We start from the raw sequence: 18,887 nt of genomic DNA, 5'->3' as shown, positions 1-18,887 counted from the left end.
ATTAAAAGTCAAGGAGCACAGTGAAAAGAAGGGTAATAATAATCCCAATAATTTCACCTCTAGCTTCTCCCACAAATGTTTTCCATGTTAGAGATAATTATAGCAAGAAAAATGTAATTATATATGCAGATATGGTTCATTCAGATTTCATGAACAGATTAAAGACACTGCAAGAATTACTCAGTGAAGGCCAGAATATATCATGGTTGATGTGGGGTCCTTGGGATTCTCTGAGCTTGGTTCTTTTCTTGCAAACGTTTCGTTACCCAGCTAGGTAACATCTTCAGTGCTAAAATGGGATGGGGTTTGCTCTCTATTTATGTGCTGTGGCCTGCCTCGCCAGTGCTGGTAAGGGTGGGGTTTTTTGTTTTGCTCCTCTGGTAGTTCTTTGATTGGCATATGTTTGCTGCTTGATTGTGTGCCTGGTGGTAACCTTTGCTTATCTGGGTGATGATTGCTGGTGATGATTGCTGATGATTGATTGCTGGTGAGGTGATCTTCTGGTCTTTTGTCTCTTTTGAATAGTATGTAGATGCTATTAATCTGTATGTGTCTGTTAATTGCTGCCTTGTCTGAATACCAGGCTTCCAAGAATTCTCTTGCATAATTGGATTTAGCTTGGTCTAAAATGCTGACAGTTTCCCAGTTAAAACTATGGTTGAGTCTGTCCATGTGTTGTGAGATTAAGGAATTTTCATCATGTCTTCTGACTGCTAGCTGGTGCTCGTGGATGCGCTCTGCTAGTCTTCTTCCTGTCTGTTCTACATAGTGTTTGTTACAGTCCTTACACTGTATGTTTGTTGATGTACATGGTTGATGTATTTACAAATTGCTGGAAGGATAAAATCAGACCTCAAGAAGGAAGGAGAATATTTATAAACATTTAATATTTTATATAAAATATTTATATATAGGATATTAAGTAAAAAGACAGAATTCAAAACACTCATATAAAACCTACACCAACTGGGGGTGCGTATATAACACTTTACTTAGATATGATTCAGAAACAGAACAAACAAAAAACTGTACGACAAAATGGATGCAAAATTTTAAAGAAATAATCACAATACAACAATGGGAAAAATTGTGGACTAAATCTATAAAATTCACACCAAGCTACGATTTAAAAGAAAATTGATACAGAATGTTCTACAGATGGTATACAACTCCATCAATAACATCTAAGATAGACAAAACATACAGTGATAAATGTTGGAAATGCTATGAAATAGAAGGAACGTTTTACCACATATGGTAGACATGTAAACAACTCAAAAGTACTGGAAAGATGTACATAGTACAATGCAGAAAATTTTGGAATTTAAATTTGAAATGAAACCACTTTAACTACTATGTATAATTTCAAAAAAAAATTGACAAGAAACACCACAATTTAATGAGATATATGCTCATAGCAGTGAAAATAAATTTTGCCTAAAACAGGCGGTCCTCATTTAATGACCACTTGTTCAGCGAGTGTTCAAACTTAAAATGGCACTGAACGAGTGGTAATTATGACTGGTCCTTGGAATTCTGGCCATCACAGCATCCCCATGGTCATGTGATCACGATTTGCAACCTTCCCTACCAGCTTCCCACAAGCAAAGTCAATGGGGAAGGCAGCAGGAATCAGAAGTCACATTCACATGAGGTCCTCGCTGAATGACCTGTGTGGTGCTCACTTAATAATGGCAACCAAGACTGCTGGAGTTGCTGTTGCTAAGCAGTGCAGTCACGTGACATTGCGTTTTATGACCACATCCCTTAGCAATGACAATTCCAGTCCCAATTGCTTTCGTTAACCAAGGACTACCTGTACTGGAAGAAAGATATAATCCCAATAATATCTGATTGGGATCTTAAACTTGGAGAATATGCTGCAATGGCAAAATTATTGGAATATATTCACAATAGAAGTTTAACCAAATGTGAGCAATGGTTCCCATACATAAAATACATCACACAGCATGGTAAATATAATCACTTACAGTCTGGCTTCTAAGGGGGCCTAAATGTTTATAAATATTGTAAATGAACTGATGCATGAAAAGGGAGAAGCTAATAGTCTTTTTCTTTTCCTTTTTTTCCCTTTTCTTTTTTCTTTATCCATTGGTATTCTAATCATTGTTAAACTTGCTTTGTTTATCTTCCCTTTTCTTTTTCAATATGTACAAACAACATTAAGTAACAATACAGTGGTGACCTTAATATTAAATAATCAGCTCAAGATTGAAACATTTGTTGGAGTCACTTTCGGTGAGGAATGACAAATTGACTTTGTACGGATCGCAGGAGAGATTAGAGCCAAAAAGGCAGCTGGATGCTGGATCCAGACTGCTGAAAATTCTCTCCAGATTAAGGAGAGATCTTGAGATTGCCCATATGTACTCCAGACAGCTTTTTTTTTCTTTTTTTGGTGAGTAGATGACAGAAACTGATGTTTTTTGCGGTCCCTTGCAATCAGCTAGAAGTCACGGGATTCCATCGTGCTCAGAGCCTTTAATGTAGCCTTTTATGGACCCAAAGTTTGACCAAAACTCATCTTTTTAATCACTTAGGAGTTTTTGTTTTCTTATTGTTTGTTAAAGATTGAAAACCACAAGTCAGAACCACAAGTCTGGTATTAGCTGGGTAAGTTTAGCTTCAATGCGTTTAGAAAGAAAGTTACATGTTTAAAGTTTTGTAAGAATTTTTTTAATGCAATATAAAAAGAGTGATTATAGTGCTGATTTTGGAAAGTTTTTAAATGGATTAAGGGTTCAGATGAATTTGAATTAAAGAAAGACTTTGAAGTTAATTGAAAGGATCCTCTCTCATGGGAAAAGTTATTTTATTTATATTTTGAGCTGATAAGAAGATTTTGAAGGTTGGACACTAGGGCATCAGACCTTAAAGGAAATGTTTCATGTTTGGATCCAAGAGGTTTTCATGTTATTTAACTCTATAATGGAACCACAAGGTATTACTGAAGACAAACAAGCCCCGTTGAATAAAACCAAAATGGACATTGAGGTGGATTTAAAAATTACAACTCACAGGAAAGAGATGGAAATATTGGATTTACAAATGGAATTGGTTGACTTAATTTTTTTTTAAAAGATATACAAATAATAAATCTAAAGAGTGATGTGGATTATTTTCTTATATTGGAATATAAGGGATCTGCTGGAGTTATTACACTGGAATTACAAAAGGATTTTGATAAAGACGACAAGAATTTTGAGAGAAGAGACAAAGAGTATGAGAAAGCAGATGTTAGAACTTTATTCATGAGACTTAAAGATTGCTGGGAGGAAGAAGAAAAAATACAAAATTGGTTTATTTGATCATGGTTAAAATAATGGGTTGCTATCTCTGGTGATTTTTAATGGTTTTTTTTACTAGGATTGGATGATGATAGTTGTTTTTCGTAATGTTTAATTGGGTTTAATGAATTAATTTGTAATACGCTCTTATTGTTGATATATAAATAATGGGTTACTACTTCTGGTAATGTTTAAGGACATTTTTGATTGGGACTAGATGGTTATTTTTAGTAATGTTTATTTGTTTTGTCTTTTTTTTTAAATTGGGATTGGACTTTGATTATTTGAGGAGAGGGATTGGGGGAATTTGTTTAAATGGAAATGGAGATATAAATATTTAAGTTGTTATTTTTGATAACTCTTACTGGACTTTTACTGACGATTTAGAGATGAGCTTATAGAAAATGGGTGAGGTTTGGAATGAAGAAGTATTTGGTTGTATTTTAAAAACAGTGATAAGTTGTTAATGTGGACTATACTTGCTGGGGATAAAGGGAGAAGTTTCTTTTTTTTTCTTCCTTTTTTCTTTTTCTTTTGTTTTATTTCAGTTTTTCTCCAAAAAGGAAGAAATAGAACTTTAATTTGAATCTGATTAAGTCACAAAAAGCTGGATGAAAATTGGAATTTAAAAAAGATTTAAAAGTTATTTACAGTGAAAAGAGAAGATTTATTTATTAGAAGTTTATTTTTCTACGAAACTCCATTTGCAGTAACAAAGTTTGTTTTTTCCATGGGAAAATTTTTCGTTATGCTGGGTGGTGCTTGTTAGTTGGCTGGGTTTTTAAAACAGAAGAAGACTGTAACTTGATCCCTGTGTGTTTCCTTTGACGTGTGCCTGCAATTCCAACTTGAAAGACACCAGAAGGGGTGAACTGTCAGTTTACTTTCTCTTGTGCTTAATTATATCTGACAGCCATTTTACTTGCTCAAAGGAAAACAAAAATAAAATACCATGTCTACCAGGAAATCAGTGAAAGAAATGAGAGAAAGATGAGGCTTTGTAGAGCAATCATTACAGGAGAAGATGGTCGCTTTAAGTTTACTTAAACCAATGTTTGATGAATTAGGAGCTAAATTTGTGGCTTTGGGAAAAAAATGGAAGAAAGAATAGATGATAGGGACAATTATGTGAAACAAATACAGTGGTACCTTGGGATACGAACGCCTCTACTAACGAACTTTTCGGGTTACGACCAGCTCCGGCCACAAAAATTTACCTCGATGTGCGAACTCCGCCTCGGGGTACGGTCATTTTTCCGCCCTGACACGTGGTCCATGGCCATTTTTCCGCCCCTGACACGTGGTCCGGGGCCATTTTTGCGCCCCTGACATGTGGTCTGCGGCCATTTTTTCACCGCGCCGCGCTGCGCCTGGCCGTTTTCCCGCCCCTGACGTGGTCCACGGACGCCAGAACGGATTAACGGTAATTACATTGAACCTTATGGGAAAATTTGCTTCAGGGTGCGACCAAATTCGGAGGGCGGAACAGATTAACCGGATTTACATTGAACCCTATGGGGAAATTTCCTTCGGGTTACGACCAACTCGGGATACACCCAGAGTCACGGAACGGATTAAGTTCGTATCCCGAGGTACCACTGTAGCTGGAGAGATGAAACAAATCTCTGGAAAAGTGAAACAGGTTACTGAAAGAATGGAAATGTTGGAGAATAAAGCAGAGACCAAAGATCTTGAATTGGAGAAAAGGACTGGATAATGTAGCTTTGTTGGAGTTAAGGGAGAAGGGATTTTGCCTGAGATTCAGAGCTATTCCAGAAATTTCAGGGGAAGATATTAAAAGAAGGGTAGTTCAAGCATTGGCAGAATTTTTAAATTGGGAAGAAGAAAAAGCTGAAGATGAGATTGATAAGGTGTATCAGGTAAATTCACATTATGCAGCAATAAGACAGGTACCAAGAGATGTAGGATCAGATGGGCTTCCAGGATCATATTATAAAAATTTTGAGGATGAAATTCTACAACCACTCCAATCTATGATGAACTTTATATTGGTGGAAGGTGGAATGCCAGAGTCTTGGAAGGAGGCCAATATAGTGTTATTACCTAAAGAAGGACAAGATTTGACTTTAACTAAAAATTACAGATCAGTATAAGCTGTTCACAATTATTTTAGCTGACAGATTGAATACTACAAGAATTTATTCATGAAGATGACTGTGGATTTTTACCTAAAAGACAATTAAAAGATAATGTTAGAATGGTGCTGGACATTACAAAACATTTGCAATAGCATAATGAAAAATAAGCTGCATTGATCTTTTTGGTTGCAGAGAAAGCTTTTGACAACTTAAATGGGCCTTTTATGTTTAAAGTTTTGGAAAATATGAACTTTGGAGAGAATTTTATAAAAGGAGTAAAATTGATTTATACATCACAGAAAGTGCAAATTATTGTGAATGGAGACTTAACTAAATCATTGGAGATACAAAAGGGAATGAGACAAGGTTGCCCGCTGTCTCCCTGGTTGTTTATTTTAGTTTTGGAAGTTTTGAATAGAGATATAAGGAGAGATGACAAGATAAGGAGCATAAAAATCAAGAAAGAGACATATAAATTGAGAGCCTTTGCAGATGATTTGGTGTTGGTGTTGGAGGACCCCTTGAAGGGGATTGAAGCTGTAATGAAAAAGTTGAAAGAATTTGGTGCTTTGGCTGGTTTTAAAATTAATAAACAAAAGACTGAAATGTTAATGAAAAATATGAAGATACAAGAACAAGAAGAACTGATGAACAAAACATGTTTTAAGGTGGAAAAAAAGGTTAAATATTTAGGGGTGAATTTGACAAATAGCAATTGTATGTTGTTTCAAAATAATTATGTTAAGCCTTGGAATGAAATTAAAAAAGATATGTTAAGACGGGAAAAACTGCAGTTGTCATTGTTGGGAAGAATTTCAGTAATTAAGATGAATATTCTACCTAGAACGTTACTTTTGTTTCAAACAATACTTGTTACGACAACTGATGTTCCATTTAAACAATGGCAAAGATATACAGTCAGGTCCAGAAATATTGGGACATCGACACAATTCTAACATCTTTGGCTCTATACACCACCACGATGGATTTGGAATGAAACAAACCCAATGTGCGTTAACTGCAGACTGTCAGCTTTAATTTGAGGGTATGTACATCCAACTCAGGTGAACGGTGTAGGAATTACAACAGTTTGCATATGTGCCTCCCGCTTGGTAAGGGACCAAAAGTAATGGGACAATTGGCTTCTCAGCTGTTCCATGGCCAGGTGTGTGATATCCCCTCAGTACCCCAATTACAATGTGCAGATAAAAGGCCCAGAGTTCATTTCAAGTGTGCTATTTGCATGTGGAATCTGTTGCTGTCAACTCTCAAGATGAGATCCAAAGAGCTGTCACTATCAGTGAAGCAAGCCATCATGAGGCTGAAGAAACAAAACAAACCCATCAGAGAGATAGCAAGAACATTAGGCATGGCCAAAACAACTGTTTGGAACATTCTCAAAAAGAAGGAACGCACCGGTGAGCTCAGCAACACCAAAAGACCCGGGAGACAATGGAAAAACTGTGGTGGATGACCGAAGAATTCGTTCCCTGGTGAAGAAAACACCCTTCACAACAGTTGGCCAGATCAAGAACACTCTCAGGTGTATGTGTGTCAAAGTCAACAATCAAAAGAAGACTTCACCAGAGTGAATACAGAGGGTTCACCACAAGATGTAAACCATTGGTGAGCCTCAAAAACAGGAAGGCCAGATTAGAGTTTGCCAAACGACATCTAAAAAAGCCTTCACAGTTCTGGAACAACATCCTATGGACAGATGAGACCAAGATCAACTTATACCAGAGTGATGGGAAGAGAAGAGTATGGAGAAGGAAAGGAACTGCTCATGATCCTAAGCATACCACCTCATCAGTGAAGCATGGTGGTGGTAGTGTCATGGCGTGGACATGTATGGCTGCCAATGGAACTGGTTCTCTTGTATTTATTGATGATGTGACTGCTGACAAAAGGAGCAGGATGAATTCTGCAGTGTTTCGGGCAATATTATCTGCTCACATTCAGCCAAATGCTGCAGAACTCATTGGACGGCGCTTCACAGTACAGATGGACAATGACCCAAAGCATACTGCAAAAGCAACCAAAGAGTTTTTGAAGGGACAGAAGTGGAATGTTATGCAATGGCCAAGTCAATCACCTGACCTGAATCCCATTGAGCATGCATTTCACTTGCTGAAGACAAAACTGAAGGGAAAATGCCCCAAGAACAAGCAGGAATTGAAGACAGTTGCAGTAGAGGCCTGGCAGAGCATCACCAGGGATGAAACCCAGCGTCTGGTGATGTCTATGCGTTCCAGACTTCAGGCTGTGATTGACTGCAACGGATTTGCAACCAAGTATTAAAAAGGGAAAGTTTGATGTATGATTATTATTCTGTCCCATTACTTTTGGTCCCTTAACAAGTGGGAGGCACATATGCAAACTGTTGTAATTCCTACACTGTTCACCTGAGTTGGATGTACATACCCTCAAATTAAAGCTGACAGTCTGCAGTTAAGGCACATTGGGTTTGTTTCATTCCAAATCCATTGTGGTGGTGTATAGAGCCAAAGATGTTAGAATTGTGTCGATGTCCCAATATTTCTGGACCTGACTGTATCTAAATTTGTGTGGCATGGTAAAAAACCCCATGAATTTGGTATACAGTTTTACAAGATGCTAAAGAAAGAGGAGGTTTAGGTCTCCTGAATTTGAAGGTGTACTTTGCAGCTTGTTGTTTGGTTTGGATGAAAGAGTAGGTGACTGAGAAATAGGTTATTGGAACTAGAAGGGCATGACTTAAGTTTTGGGTGGCATGGCTATTTATAGTATGATAGTTAAAGTCAATGTAGACTTTAAAAATCATTTTATTAGATGTGCCATATTGAGAATATGGAATAGATATAAATCTGCGTTGTCTCCAAAGGTTCCTTTATGGTTGTCACCACAAGAAGCTTTTTATAGAAAATAAATGATAACTAAAAATAAATGGTTAACTTATGGTGACATACTGGTATTTTCTCAAAGGGACTTTAAATTACAGACAAGAGAGGAACTGATATCAGAAGGATACATGTGTCAATCGTTTCCTATGTACAATTACAAGAAAGATTTAAAGTAGATAAAAGGACTTAACGGTTTTGAATATGGTAGGACTGAATTTGAAGCAAAATTATGTACTAATGATAAACATGTTATTGCAAAGATGTATAAACTTTTATTGAAACTAAAGACAGAAGATGAACAAGTTAAGGACTGTAGGATAAAATGGGCTAAAAACTTTGGCTACAACATACAGATGGAACAATGGGAAAATATGTGGCAGAAAGGGTTGAAATTTACATTGTGTTATAACCTTAAAGATAATTTTTATAAAATGATATATTGTTGGTACTTATTGCCAGAAAAATGTATAAAGGTACTTCACATGTGTGTTGGAAATGTGAACAACAAGAAGGGACATTTTATTATCTCTGGTGGACTTGTAAAAAAGCAAAAAAAAAAAAAATCTGGAATGAGATAATATCTGTATACAGAAGATTTTAAAGTTTAATATTCAATCAAAACCAGAGACTTTCCTTTTGGGCTTGATGGATAAACAGTTGGAAAAAACTTATAGAACTTTGGTTTTATAAATGATAGCAGCGAGGCTTGTATATGCACAGAGGTGGAAAGATAAGACATTACGTACAGTGGAAGAATGGATGGTGAAGCTGATGGTGAGAAGATGAAATTGATGGCTTTGATTCGAGATAAGATATTGTGTAATTTTAATGCTAATTAGAAACCTTTTTTAGACTGTGCAGGAAACAGAAAGAAATGAAATTATGTTGTATGGATTTAATGATTAGAAATAATATGGGTTAATAGAAATAATGGAAGTTATGTTTTAAATTTAGAGTAAGAGTTTGATGTATATTGTTACTTACATCTGTTGCAAGGAGGTTCGGAAGTCCATTCTTTTTTTTTTTTCTTCTGTTATTTCTCTCTTTTTTTTCTGCACTTTTGATCTTTACTATTTTCTTTTTTTTCCAATTTTCCCTTCTTATTCTTTCTCTCAGTATTAGTTTTTGTTAGTTTTCATTGTTCCTTTTTTAAAAAAATTAATAAAGTTATTATAAAAAAAATAAACTCAGTAACAGTGGTGATGAGTGCACCATTGGAAGACCTGAAAGACCAGGTTAGAGACAAATCATCATGGAGGAAATCTATGTAGTTGCTAAGTGTCAACAACTTGATGGCACATAATCAATACAAACTGCCTTCAGCTATTAGAATAAAGCATTGCCTATTTTGTCTTTATATAACAATCGTAGTGGATCAAAATCAGAACTGTAGGCAATTCTGCCTACAGGGATGAGTGATCTTGTCCTTACCAAATATTTTGGACTGCCTCCTAAAATCCTTTTTCATTAGCAGTGCTGTCCGGGTTTAGTGGCATTTGTTTAAAATGTTTGGAGAACCCTAGGTTGCTTGATGTAGTGGAAAGAGGGAATTGCCTTGAGGGAGAGGAGAAAGAGCTGCTACCAAGACAACAGTCAGATAAGAGTCCTGAGTCCTAGGCAGGAATGTAATGTGAGTAAGAATCACAGACAAGCCCCTCCCTAGTTCTCACAAAGATAAAAGGAGGGAGGGGGAAGTGCATTCAGACTTGCAAGATTCTGTTACTATAGCTTTACAATAAAAATAGTAGTGGCTTATATGGTATTGGTTTCCTAGTCTGATCTACCTCGAAGAGCTGACATTTATACCTATGGTATGACAACTGGCCTGGTGGTGCAATCAGGCTGAAACGTTTCTGTTTTGGAAATGTTTTGGAAATAAAATTTCTTCTTTCTGTTTTCCTTGAGTTGTAGTCATTCACTTTTTTTCTTGAGAAGATGTCCCACTAGAATCATTGAGACTTATTTTGGTATAGTTATGATTAAGAAGAGATTCTAGCATGTTCTAAGTGTTTTTTTTTTTAATTAGTACTTTGTATACAGCGCTTAGTATCAAGAACTCTGTCTTAAAAAAAATGTGTTGCAATCCTGAATTCATTTACCTGTGAAATAAATCAGACTGTGCTAAGGGAACTTACTTCTGCAAAAACATGTATAACTGAACTGTTAGATATTTTACTCATGACTCATGACATTAAGAAAGTACCCAGAGGGTAATGACAGAGATCCCATACATAGAAGTCAATGATGGGATAGTAAATGTGTCATATGGGAGGGGGGAAAGTACCCAGGAGGCCAAGAGCTGATTTGGGAGTGGGGGTGGGGACTTCCTTAGAATTGAAATATACAGATAATGTATTAATAGGGGGAAATTTGTCATAGCCCCAAGGCACGGTATGAAAAAAGAATAAATAATGTACCAAATGAAGAAGTAGTAGTTAGAAGGTCAATTTAATCAGTTTTCCGGGTGAAGCTATAATGTGTAAAATCAGGAAGATTACAGACTTCAAGATGAATGAGATTACATTATGGTTAATAAATTATATACATTTAGAGAATTGAATTATTTAAAATGAGTTTCCTTAAATAAAAATGTTAATTAAGATTGGAATCTGCTGTGACCTTGCCCTGATACCCTTTTGACACCAGTGAAAAGTTCTGATCAAGATGCTTTGGATATGGACGTGTGTTCCTGTTTTATCCTCATGAGCATCACTGGAGAGCAGCCATTGTCATAGCTGAGAAAATAGCTTTCATTACACCAGTCATGCTTCCTAATATTGTCAGAGAGACTTTTACTGTAAACAGATTTGTATTTAGTATTTGGTTCTTCTCATTTAAGGAGGTGAACTAGAGAGATACAGAATCATGCCAGCTGGGTCTCCCTCATACTTCAGAATAAAGATTAATTTAGTTCACACTGATGCTTGTAATATGTAATGTGGATTTATAAAATGGAGTTGAAAATGTGAATGTGCAGGGAGTTCTGGCATTAGAGTTTTCTAATGGGGGTTTCCTCCATATAATGAGATACACTTATCAGTACAAATGTGTCCTTTATTAGTGGAAGTATAGGTATTCAGGCAGCATTCTTTAAACAATGTTGCTTTGGTTCATTTTAGAAAGGGCAGTGTAGGAGCCAAACACACCTACTTTCCAGGCTAGGTGTCAATATTTTATTATATATATTAGGGATAAATGAGCCAAATATGGTCTACAACACTCTTCTGCAACCCTTTGAGCACTCCCAGAGTAGATAGAGCCCTACCCACCCCAAAAACCAAACATTTGACTGGAAATTTTGGCCCCACCCATTTTGGTGACATGATGTCATTATCCCCAGGGGCATGAAGTAAAATAAAAAAAAGGAAATACAGTACAATTAAATATATTAACCAGTATCATTCACTATATCTCTCCATACTTTTCTATCCTTACAAATCATCCTTGCTTCCTTCACAACAAATACACTACTTTATACATTGCTTTTTGCTCTTTATGCTTCTTAGTAAGAAAGTAATATAGCTACTTAGTATGGCTTAGAATCTTACATAGACAATGAAGGGCCAGTGTCAACACACAGCATTGTTAGTGCCAGTGAATAACGCATGATTTTGATTACACAGGCACAAAAAATACGTGTTGTCAATCTTTTTTCCTTGTGTTCTAGTGATTTACTCTATGATGGCAAACTTCAGCCTTTTTTAAAAATTATGCCTTTACTTGTAAATCAGGTTTAAAGTGTTGAGAGTTTGTAACCTGGCATGATTGTAAGTTCATTGCATAAGTTTGTCACTAAAGCTACTTTAGTGTTTTTCTGTGATCTTCTTGTAACAGTGCTGATGGCAGACCTGTGTTTAAAATGAGTGCTTATCTGATGGAGCTTCCTTCCCAGTCTTCCCCCAGAATTCTGGATTGTTGTGCCTGTTCTGATTCATTGCTCATTGAATCAACTGAGTCTTCTAGTTGTGAATGGAGGAGGATTCACAACTAGAAGACACAGAAATGCCTCTCCTGCATCTGCTGCCTATTTCAACAACAGCTGGGTTGTATCAACTGCATTGCAGGATGTATTCCTTGCTATTGTACATAGTACTTCAAATATATTCATGGTATATATTGGTCCTGGTACCAGGGATATTAAACAAAGTTCTATTCCTTGTGCTCACATCTGTCAAGGAGCATTGATCTTTGAGTATCAACATATTGTATGATATAAGACAGAGCAGCCACTTTCGATCAGTATAATTCAACAAAATTCAGTAGGTGACTGAAATCTATGTAGGTGGCCAGAGATTCTGCTGAATGGATACACTGAGGAAAATAGAGGGATCCTCAAAAATCAGGATGAGGTACCTTGTATAATTTCACACACAAAAATTGCCTTTTATAGCTTGGCTGGCTTTAAAAAAGAACTAAACAAATTCATGAATGTTAGAGATTATTAACAATTCACCGCCATGACACCTTAACAGAATCGTTATATACGTTGGAGATCTATCTCCCAATATCAATAGAGAAATACTCCTGCTCTATACCTCTTTTGTGGACTTTCTAGAGTTATCAAGCTATCGCCTGTTTGAAACAAGATGCTGGACTATGTGAAATTATTCTCATAGACTTTTAAATGTTGAACTGTAAGGCAAATGTAACAATAGCTTTATCTCTTCAGCTTCTATAAAGAACATTAACCTTTTTAAAAAATAGTTTTAAAATGCCAATTTTTACCGTTATTTAGTCATTCTTATACAAACAGCTTTCCTTTTAAAATTAGTTATTTGGTGAAAACATTTCCCGTGATTGAATTTTGATATCAAAAAATGTCTATAGGAAGGAATTTACGTGATTATTAAAAAGTATTTATATATGGAATAAATTTAATCCTTGTTAATCAAGGAAATTAATTTTTTTCTTTTGTTGATTAGGTATTAATATTATACACTAATTCCCCCACATATTACATAAATAACAATTCTCTTTGAAACAGCTCTTGCTATGAAAATGATTTTTGGTCATTTCCTACCTTCATATAAAGTGTGTGTATGTGTGTGCGCTTGCACATTCCTTCAAATCAATCTTGACTCCAGGCGACTGCCTGGATAAATCCCTGCAGTTTTCTGGGCAAGGTTTTTTGGAAGTGGTTAGCCATTGCCTGCTTCCTAGGGCTGAGAGAGTGACTGGCCCAAGGTCATCCAGTTGGTTTCGGGCCTAAAACGGGACTAGAATTCATGGTTTCCTGTTTCTAGCCTGATATATTAACCACTACACCAAAATGGCTCTCTCAAATATAGTGACCTAGATATAAATTGAAAAGCCATTTGGAGATCATCCTTCCTTCAACATAGTGCCTTAACATTTTTTTGCTCTTGATGTACCATCAGGCTTGCAATAGCAGTAAACCCTGTCATAAACTCTGCTGTGCTGTGCAGTGTTCAGATAGTTCACTGTTCATGGGCTGAACTATCTTGGTGTTGGATAGAGTTGGAATCCTATATATGTTAGGAGATGGTTCTTTGGCTTGTGTAGTAAAGGGATGTATAGAAGCAGTGCATTGAATATCCAAGGGGTGTCAGCAAATATTTATGGATTTAAATTGTCTCAGCTGTTGTGCTTTAGCAAATAACCTGCACTTAAACTGAATCAGGGTACCTATTTGCCTTATATGTTATGACAGGAGCAAATATGGTTATTTCTTCCAAAGCAACAGTGATGGCAGGGTTGATGCAGAAAACTCTTGCTTCCTCCACTTTTTACAAGTAGATGTCTAAAATATGAAATAGAATTAAGGGTTGATTTTTCCTGTTTTTCAACCACTAGAAAACACATTTGTTTCTGTATAATATTACTTCCATCATCTTGACTACAGTAAAGCTGCTAGAGAATTAATAATCCCTTGACAAATTTGGAAAGGAGGAGAGGCACTCTTAAAGACAAACAAGAAGCTATAGGAAACTTCAGGAACAATGCTGAGTCAAGATGTCTTTTAACTCTTGTTTCTGGGAGACCTACCCATTTTCTTGGGATAACTTCTGTCCTGAACACTGTATCAGTTGCATAGGAACTTGCTGTGTGGGTGCATTTTTTAAGACATTCCCGTCTCCCTGGTTTTTTTTCCTAAAAAGCTGAAGGCTTTCAAATTCAGTGTGAGATACCAGAGTTTACACAGCAACATAACTCATCTTGATCATTCATTCCTTCTTCTGCAAAACAGAGGACTTTAAAATTAAGTTGTCCCTTGGTATCTTCAGTTTGGAAATCAGAGAAGTTTGGGGACTTGGATAATGGTACACCAAAATCAGCAGACCTTGGTGCAGTCTGTCACTGACATCTTTAGAGCCCCAGGCTGGGGATGGGAACTTGCAGCTGTATAGTTGTTCCAAGCCTCAGTTCCTAGTAGCCCCAGCCAAGATGCTTAATGATGAGAGATGCTGGCTGTTAATGTTCAGCAACATCTGGAAGGCCAATTGACCTAGTTCATGCTTCTCTCATTCAAACATTTATTCTTCAGGTTGCTCTCCTTTCCAAATTGTGTAATGTGGCTCTTGGCTTAACAGTTGCATACAAAAACATAAATAATAGAGAAAGATGCATGGAAAAAAATAATGGTGAATTTTCCTGATTTTGTTTTTTTTAATGTGGAAGCTGAACAGAATAACTTTTTTACTGAATGCATGTGAAATTGACATGAACTAGAACCAGGCTGATTTGTCTTTTCCTGTGAAATGAAAATGGAGTGTAACTAGAATGCTAATTTGTCTGCAGCTGAGTTAGCAGTGAATCTTAGATCTTCCTTTTGATTTATCTTATAATTTGCCTTCTCCAAAAAAGGATCAATATATTAGCAACCATATCATTACAGTTGGCTGTATCTTTGCCACCAGAATTATCTCAAAAAGCCCAGGGGTTTGTGGTGGCATAAAAACCCAGGAGTAAAGTCTGTAATCCCATATTTTATCTCTACAAAAGATTTAAGATGCTGATTGAAGAAGCCATTCATACATCAACATTCATGGCCATGAATGAATTAGAAAGATAAAAACATTTGACAGATTGCATTTATATAGTATAGGGAACCAAGAGAAAACTGGGAAGGTGCTTTTGCAATCTAATCTAAGAGAAAATTTGTCAGGATCTGGTTACCTATTCTGTCTCACCCAATACTCTTTTTCTATTGTCTTTGAAGGATGGTATGAACTGGGTCTGCAGAAATGTCAATGCAAAGAAGAAGTAAGTCAAGCTGAGTTGCCTGGAACTGGAGAAATTGCAAGAGCCAAACATGCTAGCCAGCTGCTAGTGTCTGACCAAATATTGTTCCATCTGCCTGCAGCTACAGCTGTTCAGAATGGTAACCGTAGCTAAGCCTACTGCTTCAATAGGAACTTTATCTGTTGACTAGTATGATTCCTCCCCCCGCCCAAATGCATTTCTTTCTTTCCTCCTTTTTTAAGAGTAAATAGTATTAAGGGTCTCCCTATTGGTCATACTAAGCAATGAAAATAGGAACGGATTGCAGTCTGACATAAATGCTTCTGATGGGTTCCATAGAGGTCAGATTATTATAGTAACATATATCAGTGGCCACATCACAAAATCACTCAAGATCCTCCCCTGGTCCCATTCAGAGCTTTTCTCATTATCTAATAAAGTGATCCTTTGTTCATGCATATGCTTCAATTTTAAAATGATATGTTCCTTGGTACATTGCTTGCAAGGCACTCATTTGGTCCTGTGAAGAGCCTTTATTATAATAATATGCCCAAGGGTCTGTCTTTCCTTTCACAAAGACATCTATGTAACTCGTTTTCTAGCAACTGGAATGCAAGAAGCAACAGCTCATGCAGGATGCTATAATTTGATGAAATAAAACAACATGTGGTGGTTGTTATTACATTTATATTTGGCCTACACTTCCCCAAATTTCAGGCTTAGTAGCAACTAAGAGTTCTTGAATGTTCAGGCTTATTGCATTGTATTACTCCTTGAAAATAGAATTTAAAAAAATAATGGAAGTAACTCAATGCGCAAAGCCTTATGCAAGAAGCTAGAAACAATAGGCTTTGTCATGTTCTGAAGGGCTTTGATACAAAATGTGATTCGGTGTACCTGAAATCTACAAAGTCAATGAACTTATCCCTGGTAATTCAAGCAGTAGAAAAGTGTGAAGTGAAAGATTTTGTCCATTTTAAGGAGTCATGACTTTATTATTTTTTTGTATATGAGTTAGTGTAGCTTCCTGCCACTCTCATTTACATTTAATATTGCTAACTCTGCAGGAAGTCATTGTCTAGATGACTGAAATACTGAAATTGATCAAATTGTATTTCATCAACTTAGATAGGGATTTAGGGAGAAAGCTAGAGATTTATCTTTGGCTATGAGAATGTTGTTGCATCAAAATGAAGAGCAAGAGAAGAGAACCGTAACGAGTCAATAATATCCTAAATAATAATATTCCCCAGAAAAACACATGATTTCACAAACACAATGCCAGAATATGCCATAGGTTACTACTTCTTGCCTCTAAGTTATTTGCTAAATTCATCCAAGTTCCAAGTCATTTCATGGGGGTACTCTTTCATACAAGAGATGTAGCACGTCACTTGCAGATTATAACCAGAATGTAAGGCTGAAAAAGCTATGGAAATTAAAATTCTCCCTTTGGAAGAAGTCAGCTTGCTTTACTGATCCTCAGACTATGGGCATACCTTGTGGGGAACTAGACAGCACTAGCTTCTTTCAAATATTCTTTATCCAATCACTATCTTGTGATCCTTGCTTATATCTACTGCATTTGGAGTGGGGTGGGGGTTTTTTCCCCTCCTTGGTATCTTAAAACAAACATAAATTCTAATTACATATATTAAATTTCTGTCTCACCTACTTCAGATGGTTTATGAGATCATAAGCAGGCATTATTATAAGAATTAAGAGGTATAAAATGAAGCATGTGTAACCATCTAAATACTTCTAGGGAACCTAACCATGCTGGTTAAATACCTGCTCCAACTTCTAAGTATTTTAGGAGTATTTTAATTTTATTTTAAGTATGCCATTATATACAAGCAGCTAAAATGTTGCTTGCCATTTTAAAACAAAACAAAAATGCTCTGCAATCCTTTAATCCAAATATCAAAGAGGCTCATGTCATATGTCTGGAGAGTTCTTCACTGAAATCCAGCAGATACATACCAGTCAGTTCAAGAATAGGTACATTTTTCTTACTGTACATCAAGGTCTTCTTCCCCAGAATTCCCTGTTGTGAAGGAAACACATTCTATCCCTATACACAGTTTTGACCTTCAAGCATACTTTGCAGCTCTTCAAATTTTTAAATGCAAAATTTCTCATTTTTCTTGATTTTGTCACTGTTGCTTGCTGAGAATTTTATGTATGTTGTGGAGAAGGATTTAATTGGAATAACCAGAAAGAATCAATATGCTCTGTTGACTTCAACAATCCCAAGAACTCCAGTGTTAATGCCTCTATCAAGTTTGATTCATTTTTAACTAAGGAAAGATTTGAAGAGCTCCAAAATGGAATTGGCCTAATGATCCCAAAAGTTAGTATCTTGCCAAAGATAATGGCTTACTGGATAAATGCTTCATGAGCAACATGGAAAATGTGGTAATTCATGGAACAATCTGTTATTCCTTACAAAGTAAAAATGGTAGCAGAAGAACACACCATTAGCTAGCTGTTCTTAAATAAATCCTCCATGTACCCAGCTTTTAAAAAATTCTCTTACTGGCCTTTATAATATTCCCCAGTGAGCGATATACAATAGGTATGGTACAATGTGTAAAAGTCATGCTGTGAGTCCTTGGCAAGTTGTTTTTCCAGTAAAATATTCTTTCTTTTTTATTAAACTGTGTTGATAAAGGTAGGTCAGAAAGGTTGAAGTGTAGCTTGAAACACCTTATTTAACATGTTAAATTTAACATGTTAAAAACATATTTTAAAAGCATGGTTCAAATGTGGTTTAGTTGCTTATTTTCATTATACACAGCTTGCTCTACTCTCTAAACAAACATTTTCTTACTAGATCATGTTCAGATGCTTTATAAAGCCATGCCTGCAAATATTATCCACTGCACTATCTTTGTTTTTTTGTTTTTAGTTTAAACAACAATACAATTTTATAAGCTCTTTTCTTCTTTTCTGAACTGAATGAAAGGAAGTCTGATGACATTTAGTAATATCAAACCTCTGTGTATACATTTAGATATTTGGCAAACTTGAATTAAATTTGGAAGAAATAAATATTTTATGATTCTATGTCATTTTTATAATCTCTATATTATTTATTTTAAGGAAGGCAGTTGGAAGAATGGTGTGTGAAACTGACAAAGTGAGATGTTCTGTTTCCATTCACCAATCTGGAGTAATGATTATTTCTGTATGCCTATGCCCATTCAACCACTATGACTGGTTATCTACAATAATGTCTCTGGTCTCTAGTTATTAACTGTGCATATTCCCTAGACAGTAAAAGCAACACAACTTTTTATCCTGTGTTTTGTGTGGGTCAGGTGTGTTATAATCCTAAATGTGCTTATCAGAAAGAACATCCCATTTAATCAGTTATATACATACCTCTACAT

General features: G+C 36.1%; 1 protein-coding gene across 1 annotated transcript in view; it reads left to right on the top strand.

Moving 5' to 3' along the window:
• The window catches only part of ARL3 (ARF like GTPase 3), a 41,375-nt gene extending 22,809 nt beyond the window's left edge, over positions 1–18,566 (top strand). Inside the window, exon 6 of the mRNA XM_007421035.3 lies at positions 15,470–18,566. Within this exon, the coding sequence (XP_007421097.1) occupies positions 15,470–15,517 (48 nt within the window). The 3' untranslated portion in view covers positions 15,518–18,566. The remainder of the gene's footprint in view (positions 1–15,469) is intronic.
• The last annotated feature ends 321 nt before the right edge of the window (positions 18,567–18,887 follow it).

The sequence above is a fragment of the Python bivittatus genome, unplaced genomic scaffold (genome assembly GCF_059951505.1).
Source record: "Python bivittatus isolate LINGU-HERP-01145 unplaced genomic scaffold, Pbiv_v1 ctg000980_np1212, whole genome shotgun sequence".
Taxonomy (NCBI): Eukaryota; Metazoa; Chordata; class Lepidosauria; order Squamata; family Pythonidae; genus Python; species Python bivittatus.
The sequence above is the reverse complement of the archived record's forward strand: the minus strand, read 5'-3'. Positions and strand labels throughout refer to the sequence as shown.